Genomic DNA, 14,848 nt, shown 5'->3' on the forward strand with positions numbered 1-14,848 from the left:
AGCTCATGATCCCCAGTGTCTCCCCCCCCCCCCCCAACCATGGAACATAACGGTGTGGATCACAATATTCTGGTTTTCAGTGGATTTTACGCTGACGCTTAACGATCGCGTCCCGCTCCTGATTATGTTGTCATTTTAGGGGACCATATGCATCCTATAGTCCGCACCGTATATTTTTTCCAGGCAATGGAGCTCTATACCAGGAGGATGATAATGTTCCCACTCACACAGATGGAGCTGTTGCGTCGTGGTTTCTGGAACGTCGGGATGAAGTTAAACACCTTCCGTGGCCTGCCCAATCCCTGGACGTGAACATAATTGAACATCTGTGGTCCGTTTTCGAAACACGAATCAGGCGCAGATATTTTCCTGTATCCTCTCGCATGTTACTGACTGATGCACTGTACGTGGAATGGTGTAATATTCCATTTACTATCGTTCACAACCTCCATGAATCTATTTCACGTCGTACTAAAGCTGCTCTGACGTAGGAAGTTGGTCTAAAGCTATATTAATCTGGTAAGTTGATTTTTCAGGTATTTCAATTAAATAGATAAGTATCCGTATATAACTAAATAACAAAAAGTCATTTCAATACTTATATGAAATAATATCTTCTTATATCATACTTATGTTAACATATGATACACTAAAACAAGGAACTTGAAATTTTACATTCGTTACAGATCGGATGCAATGTAATATGTTTTATCATACAAGTAATATTCCACTACAGTCAATAAGTTCGTGGACTGGACGCAGTGTGGCACTAGTAGTGTACTACTGCTGATAAATTTCGTCCTAGAGGAAGTAGTGCAGGCACACATTCAGACAGAAGCAGGCAGGAGCAGGTTCTCCGGACGAACGAATCCAAGTTCAATTTCTCGGTTCCCAACGCCAGATGTTTGTGCGTCGTCCTCTCCATACAGTGCTTCTATCCCGACTGTGTAATGCCTACAGTCAAGCACGGAAAAGATAGTGTCACTGTATGTGGATGTTCTACAGTAAAGCAGATTAGTGATTTAGTTCAAACCAACGGAATGATGGACAAAAACGTACATCACAACATTTAAGTAGGGCATGTAATTCCATTAGGAAGCGGGTTTTGGGCCTTAACTTTGAAGAGCATAACAATCCTAAACATTTTTCCAAGTTATGCAATATTTATCTGCAAAGCAAAGAGGACGCCCACATCATTACAAAACTGGAATATCCGCGCTATAGTCTCAGGATTTTTCACCCATCGATTTCTTAGGAGATGAATTTCACTTGACAGTCCGTAAACACATGACAATGAATACTGAAAATCTCTGGAACACTGCTCAAAGCTGTTGGAATCGCATAGCTTTGCAAAAGTTAGATAAATTGATCAAGTAAGTGCTTGGAATTTGTAAAACTCTTCCCAAGGCTTAAGATCGGCACTTCGATAAACGCAAACATCCTAAATAAATTGGTCTCAATGGAAACAGGGTAGTGTATTTTCGATTCTTTAAGTAAATAGTAATGCTTATTTTCATAAACAAATCCAACAAACAGAGGTTTTTAAAGATATAGTGTATTTTGTTTGGAAAAATTCTAAAAGTCAATAGTGTGCTCAAGACTTTTGGCAACGACTATATATTAATTGTTAGCAAACGGTCACAGAAGAAGATAATTGAGTATTTCTTCGTTACACACAATAAGCCACAAAATAAGATGTTGGCTAAAGAAGAAAGTTGAAGTACGCACTTGGACGCTAAAGTAAAACCATTAATCGCCACATTAGAAAGTTGCTGAAAATGATAACTGATACAAAAATAGTTCATAATAATGACAAAGAGCATAAAGTAATTAAGATAAGAACTGGCATTTATTCCGAAGTTGGTCGTCCGCCTAGCTTTTGGCTAAAAACGTAATAATTGTTTCCTTTGTGTACCAAAGTTTAATATTTAATTCAGATAGTATTGCCGAGCAAGCATTAGCGAGTGAAGGCGGGTTAGAGTCCCGCAGGGCACGTTGTATTCTATCTTTATTACAGCTAAATGGGAAGGGGAACCAGTGTTCTAGAACCATGCAGCCATGTTGGTTATGCTACTTACCGTTACATTGAAAAGTATAACTTTCTTCACGTTTCAGCACGGGTATTTGCTTACCGCATTTTCTACAATGTACTTTTAGATTTATTAAGCCATGACTTTTACTTAGTTTAAATAGAGTTTCCTGATTATCACCAGCCATGTTTACAAAACAAATGCTCATTCCATACCCATAATCCTACCTTGCGCCAAGTAGTTCCCTCCACTTGCCAAATAATTCCATGTTTAGATCTGTTTATATAAGAAAATAAACAGAACTTTCGCTCTCTTTATACATTATCAAGCACACAAACAAAGCAAATTATTCATTTCTTCCCAGTAAATTTTTAAAATTTTGCTAGAAACGGACGACCAACTTTGGAACTTAACCCTAAGAACTTAACATTTAAATAAGATTAACTAAGATATTTTCACAAATATTTACACAGATTAATAACAACAAAAAACAAAATATTACACATTAATTATCGATAAATAAAGAGTTAATCAGTATTTACTTTTCAATTCATTGCTAGAGATAAAATTTGAAATAACATATAAGTTAAAATTATTAAAATAAATTCATAAATACTGAAACAAACTAACAATAATACGAATACGACAAAAACAAAATTAAGTGAAGCATCATCATTTGATAAAATTAAATTGTAATTATTAAAGTGTTGTTTCTCTTCATAATACATATTATCATCAAATCATATGAAATAACAAAGGAAAGAATAATGTAAAGTAACCAAACAAACAAAATGGAAACTATAATCATCATAACAGTTTTTCAATGCCATTATCATTATGTCTGGTTGGTGTCAATATTCTGCAGTGGTGGGGTATCAACGAATGGCATCGTGCACACATTCACCTGAATAATTCACAATAAGGTTGCATTTGTTTTTTCATTCGGAACACATTGGAACTTCTCAGAGCATGTAACACGAACATTTGGTTATGATCCATAGCTGTCATCTGTGATCATAGTTGTCTGTCCAACTAATAACTGTAATACTGTTTCTTTTCGGAATGTGCGGTTTACAATATTCAAGAATTCTTTTAAGACATTTCCTTTCTAGGATTAAAATGAACAACAGCAACATTAATCCCAGTTTCAAACCTACCAAACTGTCGTAACCTGATTATCCAGTAACGAAGCCTGCACTTTTTTGCTGTTCGCAATCAAATCTATCTTTGCTATACTTCATTTTGCAAAATACCATTAGTCAGATAGGCATAAACAATTTTCAAGTCTTCAGAAATCGATTCTTTCTCCTCTTCTGCTTTATTCCATTTGGATGATATTCTAGTTGTACTGTTCGCTACGAAATTCCTTTCACAGTGTATCGTGTAATTGTTTCATTATCAAGGGGAATTTTCGTCTCATTCTCAGTCTTTGGCAATCTGTGACACAATTAGCACAACACACACTTTGAATCACTTCCGTCAGGCCTTGCAAACACACAATTATTTCTGTATTTGAGATACCAGTATCATAGACAAAATCATTATTCGTGTCATGTATGACTATTTCATTATCGCCTGCATTTTTCAAAATTAATAAACTTTTAATTCACACTGATTAATTCTGTTGATCATGAATACCATTTGACTTAGCTCTGTTTCTTAGTAACGGGACTGGCTTCTTCACAGTCTCGGTTAAATTTCTGTCCCCTTCGCTAATCACTGAATCACTAACGAGCGCATCAACATTTTGGAATTTGTTCCTTAAATAATCGGTGCTGTTTACTGTATTGCTAGACGTGAACGATACCTTCAAACTATCGCAAGAATCGATGGCTGGAAAATGCTTATCAACTATGTCTTCATAAAAACCGAGATCCAAACGCTGACAAATTTTGTCTTTCTTCGAACAAAATCTCTCTCATCAGCCGGATAGATGCATTAAATCATTTTGGTATACATGAAATACGTTTTGTAACTGAATCAAAAAGACGTCTGAATACTTCATGAATTCCTCCTCAAAACTAATGGTATTCATTTTTGTTAGTTATAGAATAATTCTATTAGTTAAAGCGTATTTTATAGTGGAATGCACTTACTAAACTATTCGGCACAATTTCAAACTCTCGAGTGAAAACACAGTTATAAAACAACTATAATTTACTCCCAATTCGTTTTACTGAATTTACCAATCATATTACAAAACCTGTATTTTCCACATATTTTATTAGCGTTATATTATTGACGAACTTATCAAATATACATAAATGTAACTACTGTATACATAACCATAGTCTTCACATAAAATTGTTGTTCTTTTTCTTTTTCGTACTTTTACATCGCGTGACACATTCCGCCTTTCCTTGCCAATCAAGCTACTAGTTACTGTTATTAGCATTGCTAACTTTCTAAGATAAGAAATGAAAATGCTGAACTACAATAATAACACGCCAACAATGAATCACGATCGCGAGCTTAATATACATAATACAGAGTATACCTCATTCTCAGGTTGCTGTTTATTCATTTGGAATTTCTTCTAATAATGTCTTTATTACTTTGTATTAATTGTTTGTTAGGTTCGCACATCTGAGTTTTTAAAAATTGTATTTTTCAGCGATGAATATTACCGCGAAAGTAAACTGAATTCCCACACCAGAAAGCGGGCAGAGAATAGCTTATTACTGAGAAAATTAAAATCGAATCCCAGAACATTATTTACATGGTTGCGAATTTGTGTTTAAGTTAGTATCAACATGCACAATATTTCAAACCTACAATCTGAAATATGATCGTTCGTTTGGAATCAGTTCCTTCATTCAATGTAATATGCAATAACGAACTGTAAGTAAGAAGGAAGCTAGCTGTCTGCTTCCTTAGCTCCACAGTCTAAGTATTCTGGCAAAAAATAAGTTATAGAACAACAACATAGAACATGGTGGAGATTCTATTTACGAATTTTTTCCTACAGTAGAATCATGAAGGTGTCAAAATTAAAACAAGAATTACACATTATGAAACTTCGTTACTTTCACAGTGTACTGGAAACAAATTAATATTATTTTACGATAATTTGAATCGCAAATTCTGACCGTTTCTTTCTCTTATCTTTCATTCCTCTGCGAATTGCTTAAAGAAATCCAGTGTTTGTTACATGTTTTCGGAGAGGGATGCTAATAAGGGTGTCCATTTGGGTCACACCCTTCAAGCCCCAGAACAATTTTTGTGACCCTCTCTCAAAAGTTACATTCCAGTTGCAAAATATTTTTACACGTCTTCTCTGAAAAAATTTTCTTTTATAAAACTTTGAACATTTCGTATTGGCATTGAAAAAAAAAAAAAAAAAATAGGCAGAAAGAATGATTACAGAGAGAGAGGAAGAGAAACTTTATTTCAAATCATGTATCATAAATAATGTTCACAAAATGCTGCTTCATTTTTAATGCCATAATAATTTAAAATAAGAATAAACAAGATTTTTTTTTAATTTATGAAACAAATCATTATAAATGTATAATTATTGATGGAACATGAACAAATACTGCATTATAAGTACAAAGTACACCTTGGTATTTATAGACCTATTGTATATTTAAAGATCAAGAGCCCGATTAAATTAGTCTCACTATCTACTGAGTATTGAACCGATGTGTACGCTAATATGCAACTTTATAGCTATTTTCGTAACCATAAGTACTTTCGAAATAAATCTCTTTGAGAATTAAAATATTACAATAAAAACACAGAAGCTCAAACACGAGTAACTGTATTCCAAAGTCCTTTCATTTGTGTGATAAGCTACTCCTACTTACTGCAGAACAGGAAACCCTGATAAATCGAAACTAATGGGAAAGAAAAAGAAAGAATGTTGGAATTATGCGTGCGACTAAAATGAATTTCCCATTGGATAGCTGATTCAATTGCATTTTGTGAATGATTCACCAGTATAATATTCCACTGCACAAACGAAAGCACAAGATAATGAGCACAACTACAGGATAGAAGTTTGTTATACATCGTTAGTGGAAGACACAAGTAAGTTTTTAAATTTGAAGTTTCCATTTAAAAAAGAAGCACTCAACTACATCCGAAATAGTCCTAAAATTTTAATTTCAAATATTTCTAAAATCTCGTTCTTAGCATACCGATATTCCCTGATTCTTAGCAGAATTCCCTATTTCTGGTCTTCTCAAATTCCCTGACGTTTTCAGGTTTCCTCAGTTTTCCAAGTTTATCGCTAACACACTGGAGTAATTTTAACCAAACTTGGTACACATATTACTTGCTAGCTGAAATGCCCATTCTTCGCATGAGTCAGATAAAGTATCTATGTAAGCAAACTGAACAACGAAAGGAAAAACATATCGGTCATTTTATATTACTTTTACATATCCCGGCAAACGTCTCCTGAGACCGCCTGTTTCGAATTTTGAAGAAAGAAAGGAAAGAAAAAACGTCTCTGGCACCCAGCCGATAGTAGCCATCACTGATCTCAGCGACCACTAAAACTATGGATTTGACACTAATATCGGTCATTTTGGATTATTATTACATGTCTCAATATCTTCCCCCCCCCTCCTTCCCAGTGATCCCCGGCCTGCAACCGAATAGAGTGATTTTGAAAGTTAATGCGATCGGAGTTTCACCATTGATCTTAGCGACCGCGAAAACTATGAATTTGACATTAACATCGGTCATTTTCTACTACTTTTACATGTCCCGGTAAACGTCCCCCTGAGACCCCCCGGGATGCGATTTTTTTAAACGCTTCGTCTTGCTCTGAGGCCTGGAACAAGGTACCCGTAACCAAAATTTGGTAACTCTCGGTCCACTCGTCTTGTCCCCAGGCCGCACATAGACACACAGACAGACAGATAGATACACAGACAAACTCGTTATATTATTTATATTAGATAATCTCGAAAAGAACACTATAGGGCAAGACCCCCGTAGCAGACCTAGCGGTGAGTGAGAGGGGTGACATAAAAATGACTGAAAATGAACTGTATGAGTATTAAATTTACCGTTTTCAAGTTCTTTTAAGGAAAAAAAATCTTATTACGACGGAAAGCCACAAAATTCATGTTTGGGCAATCAGAGTTGCCCTACGAATAGTGGCACCCCCGATGCCATTTAAGTACAAATTCAGCCCCTATTAGCACCCCTAGAGAGGGTGGGGTAAAATAGTAACATTAAAATAATAATCAAAAACCACTGACGGTGTCGAATCCATAGTCTTCGGGTTTCTTAGGTTGACTGGTGACAGTTCTGATGCCCTTTAAGTCCAAGTTCAGCCCCAGCATGGGTACGACCCCCTAGAACAGTGGGAGGGAGTGACATTTTAAAAAATCGAAAATGATTGATTATTAATGTTGAATTCATAGTTATCGGGATCGCTGAGTTGAATAATGACCATCCCTAATGATGTTTAAGTAGAGCTCCCATTAGCATCCTACGGGGGGAAGGGAGCATGCAAAAATAACTGAAAATGATTGATATTAGTGTCGAATACATAGTTTTCGGGATCCTTGAGACTAAAAGTAACATTCTTCTACTAGTTAAGTCTACGCTTAGCCTCTATTAGCACCCTCAGGGGGTCGGAAAGGGGATGACATAAAATATAAATGGAAGACGTTCGATATTAGTGTAGAATTCATAGTCTTTGGTGACGCTGAGATGAAACATCACACTCCAGATAGCTTAAAGCTCTAAGTTTAGCCCACCTCGGAATGAGGGTTGAAAAGAGGTAAAAAATTATAATGTCTCAAGTAACCGAGATTAATGTCAAATCCACTTTTCGGTGTCGCTAATCTGTAAGGCGACAATCCCGATGAGGTTTAAGCCGAAGTTTAGGCATAAACTAGGATACCAGCTAGAGATGCAAAAAAGCCGGCTTTTTTGAATCGACGGTTTTTTGCACATAAAAAGCCGGCTTTTTTGAAAAAAAAAAACGAGAATTTTGGAAATTTTGGCTTTTTTCATTTTCATGATTTTCCTATCTAAATAGCTTTCTTATAGTATATTCTATAGTTAGATAAGAATTCCATGACCTAAATGACATATTTCGCTCTAAAATTCATCATCAAGATGGATGGAGCACATGTTTTACGAATTAAAGCTAACATGAAGAATGTAGTATTTGAGGGCAATTTTACATGCCATTTAACTTTATTTTAACTTTTGAGTTATCGACATTTTTTTCTTCTCGGGATCATTTCAGTTTGTTGTCTGTGTTTCATTTCTAAGAGCTTAGTACTCTAGCTTCTAGTGCAAAAGTTAAACTTACGTTTTTCTATATATCCGTCAAAGCGTACGTTTTTCAATATATCCGTCTAACCGTACTTCCACATTTCTGTTATACTGTACCTGTGCAACGATTTAGCAATAATTTTCCGGATACAACCTTGAATACTAATTTATACAAATAATCAGTAGCGAATTTAGAAACGTACTTTGGGGCGGGTTTCTCTGATTGTTTCGTTTTCTAAAATGTCCTAATTTTATTTGGGAGGAGCTTGAAGTTTATGAGTACAGGAAGGTGCCCACCCCTCCCCATGTTCATGACGCACCCCCCCTCAATTGTCTATCCGTAGGTGTTCTTCCATGAAAAAAATCTTTTCGATTAATTTTTACACCCCCTCAAACATATTTATATAGATTTTTACCCCCCTTCAATATTTCAATGACGCACTTTGCGTCATAGCTCCCCTTTGTGGGCACCCTTGGTACAGGCATAACTAATATTGTATTTCGTTTCGTTTATATATTTAGAGATAATCTTCCGGATACAACCTTCAAGATCATTTTATACTGAGAATCAGTGGCGGATTTAGAAAAGTATTTTGGGAGGGTTTTTTTTTTTTTTTTTTTTTTTTTTTTTACTAATGTTTAGTTTTTCTAAACATTCGTAATTTTTATTTGACGGGAGCTTAAAGTTTATGAGTAAAGGCATAACTAATAGATATTTCGTTTGTTTTAGACATTCCGTAATTTGGGGGGACAGGCTTCAGTCTGAAAGACCGTCCCCCTAACCTTCGCAAAACCGTCACTGCTGGTAATTAGTAATAATAACTATTTAAAAACAATAAGAAATGAAGTCGGCCAACTCACAGTACACGCACTATTTCTACTTCATAGATGGAATGAAGAAAAGTTTTGTCAGAATGGTCGAATGCTGAGTTGAATCCCGGACTTCCCGATAGAAGCGCAAAAGCTCCACTCAGTCATGTTTGTTGTGCAGTTGTATTTATCTTAACTTAAATATATTCCGTAGTCTTTTTCTTTTTTTGGTGGTGGTGGGGTGGGAAAGTTCCATAATCATATGAAGGGTGTGAGCCAAGAACACGGTAACTAACAAATTTTCAATTGCTGAGTTATGCAGCACCAGATAAACAGCAACGCATACCGCTTCGTTTAATCCTTCATATATAGTCTTATGTGAAAAATCAGTTTTCCTACTTTCAAGATGGATTGTGCAGCAGAAAATTTCTAATTTCTTAAAATAGTAAAATTGTGGGTTACCGTGTTCTTACCTCACACCCTTCATATGTTGAATCCCTCTTGCTAAAAATACAGAAAACTTGCGGACTGAGTAAACCGTGATGGTGCTTATATAAAACTGTAGAATTTCAAGAATATACAAAACCAAAAGCTCTAGATGTGCAGCCTTTAAGTGTATCATATAAATCTAAGTATTTTTCTTATGTTTTATTTTAATTTTATTTTGTTCCAAAAAGAGAAATAAACACACTGCTGAACAAGACTGCACTTATTTAATGTCACAATACACGTGACGTTCCGATCTTCTAGCCAAAATCCCCATTAGACGTACACTCTGATGACATCCTTATCAGAGGATACATCAGACGTTCTCATCAGAGTGTACATCTGATGAGGATCTTGGCTAGAAGATCGAAACGTCACGTGTAAATGTGTTTTTGTATTAAATAAGTGCAGTCTTGTTCAGCAGTGTGTTTATTTTTCTGATTTTATTTGCAAGACGTATGACTATGATTGTGTGTCAGCCCAAAAAGAGGGTATAGAATATTTTGAAGTAAAAATACTACATAGAATTTTGCTACTTATTTGAATATTTTTTTAAAGAAGTATTTACTATTAGGGTTGGCTGGTTTACACCAGCTTTTTTTTTTTTTAATAAACAACTGGTTTAAACCAAAAAATAAAATAAATAGAACGAAAAATGCGAATCGTGTGAACTTTATGGTGACGTTTCCACACATCAAACCATCTGCATTAGTTTTATTTCCTTTTCACCTTTTAATCAAGGTGTCCCATGTTCAATTCTCGGTCAAACCACAACCCTTCTTTCATGCGTAAACAAAGTAGCGGTTCGGATGTAACTTCAAGCGAAAGTCTTCTCCTTGATAACCTCGGTATTACGTAAGGATGTTAAGCCTGAACATACGAAACGAAACTAAATTGTATATTTCCCCATGCCTGAATGCCTGTTGTTTTATAAAGAAGCCAAGGTTGCTTAAATATATTGATATAAATTGGCAAAATTTATGGATTGCCTACGTAGCTTCCAACATTAGCTTGGATTGTACTTTCAATGATATGTACGTACTAAATTTGTAATTTAATACCTCAGTTTTAGCGTACTGATTATGATACGTTGACCTTTAAATTTTACACGCAAAGCAATAACAGGATTTTTCCGTTATTGGTTTACATTTAGAATAATTACGGGATTTTCCCGATGGCTAGAGCGGGAGTTTCTCAATTTAAGAAATTTACTGACCGGACTTCTTTAAGCTTATGTGACCTCTTCCAGCATAACCTCATTGTTGCATAATAACACCAAGGCGAAACATACTTATTTCTGTCAATATCTAATAAAAATATATAAAGCAAAATATCTAAACCCAAAAAACCTGATTTAAACCCAAAAAAACCTAGTTTAAACTCCCCTCCAAAAAACGTTTTTTTTTTTTTGGCATTTTCAAAAACAACCATGGTACTTGCCAACCCTGTTTACTTTTGTATGTAAGAGGTTTAAAAAAATCTTATTATATACATTGGTTAATCCTTTGGAATTCATAATGTAAATATGTTGAGAAGTAAAACTGTTTGAATATCTTTTCGAAATTCATGGTTTATTTTCGAGGTTTTATATTATTATCGGCATCAACCACTAATTAAATGACTTTTTGTGTTATAGAGAAGCGAAACAAAATCTGGTTTATCAATTTAAAGCAGAATTTTCAAAAAAGCCCAAAATTTCCCAAGCAAAAAAGCGAAGCAGAAAAAACCGAGATTTTTTTCCAAAAAAGCCGGTTTTTTTTCCGAGCCCTTGCATCTCTAATACCAGCTGCTTGGGAATTTACAGAGGCAATGCTGAAGGTGTTGTTCGTACATCTATCTATTTATACATATACATAGATAGATAGATACAGATATTTGGATGTATGTGTATGTATATGTATCCCATGCGTAAGTCTGGAACGCATGGAACAATTTCAATCAAATTTGGTAGATACGTGATTTACAATCTGGAAAACAAAAGTATGGTGGGAGAAAAATGGGAGAGCTGGGATTTGGAAGAGCTAACATGTAAAAATAATTCAAAATAACCGATATTAGTGTGCAATCCATACTTTTTGGGGTCACTGAAATGAACAGTAATGCTCCCAATGACGTTTAAGTCCCAAGTTTAGCCCCATGTTTAGTAAAAGGAAAGAGGGAACGTCGAAAATGACTGAGATTATGTCGAATTCATAGTTTTCAACGTCGGAAAATGGTCGACTTGTTTGAAATGACTTTCGGAATATAGTAGCCACCTCAAGCTTTTTTTTTTTTTTTTAATTATATCGGTTTCTATTTACGCAAGACATTTTTCGTAGAAGACCTCCAGTTTCTCTTCTCTTTGCGTAAGTGACAACCTTTCATATCCACTAAATACGAAGAGAATTATTCTTTTTATAGATTTTTATTTTTCTTCTATAAACTCTTCGACATTATTCGCAATAATAAAACCTTACAGTACTATCTAACGAAACAACATTACGAGTATAGTTCTACAGCACAAGGAATATAATTTAAATTCTAAACAGTTATACTTTGTAACAGCTTAGTTTTCAGTAGCAGGGTTTATCATCTTCTTACGGACTATAGGCTAGAACCTGTCTCTCATCTGTGCCCTCGGAAAATATGCGAAATATACTTCGGTCCCTCTGACAGAGGAAATTCTCCCTTTGCTCACAGAAAAGAAGTGAATGACCTCCATTATGCTGCCAATTTGTCATTCAATCGTTTGGTTTTGATGAGTGAAGATCGTAGGCTACTTAAAATGGCTAACAAGACGGAGAACAGCGAAGTCTGTGAAATAATTCATTCTGGCAACGCTTCTGAATCTAACAATTGAAAGATCTCGGCCGCAACAGCTTGTCCCTCCTCTTTTGAGGGAGGTACGGGAAAACACACATCGACTGCAGCGCCAGAAGGGGCACAGATCAAATAGAAAGGCTCTAGTAACGAATTTGAAACTTAAGTAATTATTAAGTTACAAAAAAAGAAAGTTAGCTAAGATCGTTTCCGACACACGAGTTAAAAACTGTACAAACGTATGAACTTTTTCTTGTTTCAGATGTCTTGTTGCCTATAAGATTCTATATAATATAATGTCTGAATCAAAAAGTTAAATAGTTGCTTTTACAGGGTGTCGACTAAAATTCCAAAATGAAATTTCGTGACTTTTTCGTGACCTTTTCTTTATCAAACCATAAAATTTCGGAACATTCTCAAGAGCGAAGTTGGATGCGAATTAGGCCAAATTTTCATGCATGCGATTTGGTAGCAATTTTGTAGCGTCTAAAGCCGACCATAGACATCTTTGGTGGTGAATTTTGATGTTTTATAGAACAAAATTTTCCAGTCTGTACTTATATTTGTACAAACAAACAAACAAAAAAAAAAAAAAAAAAAAAAAAAAACGTGACCCAAAACCTAAATTTCGTGACTTTTTCTTGACTTTCGTGACCCATAGACACCCTGTTTTAGTAAAAAGATCGCAATAAGATAGCCTCGACTAACGAGAATTACAGTGGAACGTTTAAACATGAGGACATCTGAAATACTAAAAACTTTTATTATTCAAAATTAGACATTAGTGAAGTTTCTTTAGGTGGTAATTGTGTGAGAATTAATATCGAAACGCTAAAAGTACATTCAGCGAACTTATTAATATAAATTTATTTCCTAAAGCTAGAGTTTGTATATTCAGCAACACAGAAAAATTAACTGTAAAACTTTATCGCTTAATGTTATTATATACATTTCTAAATAAAAGATCTTACATTGTATATTGCAGCAGAAAATGCTTCCTTTACATCTTCTGCTCCTCGATTCAGCAAAAGGATCACCAAATCTGACCTATCATTTTGAGCAGCTATAAAAAAAAATGTAAATATTAAAATACTGAATTCATTTAGACGATCTATATAAACAAAAGTTTCATATGATTAACACATAATACTCTGCAATTCACTATTTGTTTTAGTTGTACACTACTTGTTCATTGATTACTTGTTTCAGTTGAAAAGACAAACGTTATGTTCGCCCACTACTCACAACGAGCACATTTGTCTTTAATGAACAAATCTTTAAATAGCAAAGAAATGTTCAGTCACAATTAGTGTACTAGCACATATGTGACGAGTTTTAGTCGTAATTGGCAAGATATTTATAAGCAGTTATTTACTCAAAAACGAACATCACCAATGAATTAAGAAATAGCGAAAATAGTAAGCATAAGATTAGGTAAATCACGTCAAAAATATTATATTATATTATTGTTACTATTAAATCAAATGTACAAACATTTTTGTATTCTAAGGAAATAAAATCCAATTTTTTGAATACTTTATCGATTAAACGTTATTAAAATCCATAGAGGCTTAAAATATATGCACAAATAAGATCTTCATAAAGTTAAAGCTTCATCCTCAGTGAAAATCTTCAAATGTTAAAAATCGTAATCTGTTTTTTAACCTGTAGCGTATTGTATTTCTGAGAACATATACTGCATATCAATTCCACCTTTCCCGTAGTTAAATTCGTGTAAGTGCACTTACCATCAAAAGAACTTTACCAGCATATTTTTTATCAGGCATTTACGAGTTGTTGATTCACTTCTCGAAGTATCGTCAGTTATCCGCATCATACACTATTAAATTCAAACGAAGTACAATGTTCCCATATCCTTATCCATGCGTTTTTTTTTTTCTTTCTTTCTTAATTTAGATGTTAAAATCCAGAGAAACGCACATACAGAAATTCTGATGTAGTCAACAAATTGTAATAATATATTTATATTTACGATTAGTTAAACTAATAAAGGTATGTGAACCAACATTCTACTGTTAATTATTTATTAATGTAATTTTAGATTATAGTATCCCATTCTCTATCGAAATTCCCTTTATCGGTGCTTAATTTTGGATTTTTGGTCCTAATGAAAAAAGCTTCAAAAATATTCCTATCAGTACGTGTTTCAGCCAGTTGTAAAATTTTGAAATTCTGTAGTGCTTGCTTACTTTTCTGAAAACCTGGATAACTCCGATATACCATCTTTATTCTTCCGGGACTCCCTTAAGTGTTATTTTAATCTAGTGCTGGTATTCCTTTTACTCATATCTGTAGGAGTATCTAGGCAGTAACAAATTACCTCGTATAAGCCATTTAAAGAATTTTTGTTTGTAAAACAGCTTTTATATTTGCTGAGCGCCTTTCTAAATTCTTGAGTGGTTTTACGCTAACTTTTTAATTACACTTCAAAGCTATTTTTCGAAATCTGCACGGTA

General features: G+C 34.4%; 1 protein-coding gene across 2 annotated transcripts in view; it reads right to left on the minus strand.

Annotated features, from left to right (window-relative positions):
• Positions 1–14,848, minus strand: part of LOC145686458 (uncharacterized) — a 136,753-nt gene that overhangs the window by 77,022 nt on the left and 44,883 nt on the right. For both annotated transcript variants that reach the window (XM_081759775.1, XM_081759776.1), the window contains one exon: positions 13,343–13,434. In XM_081759775.1, the coding sequence (XP_081615901.1) occupies positions 13,343–13,434 (92 nt within the window). The remainder of the gene's footprint in view (positions 1–13,342; positions 13,435–14,848) is intronic.

The sequence above is a fragment of the Thermobia domestica genome, chromosome 5, assembly GCF_964235325.1.
Source record: "Thermobia domestica chromosome 5, izTheDome1.hap1.1, whole genome shotgun sequence".
Lineage (NCBI taxonomy): Eukaryota > Metazoa > Arthropoda > Insecta > Zygentoma > Lepismatidae > Thermobia > Thermobia domestica.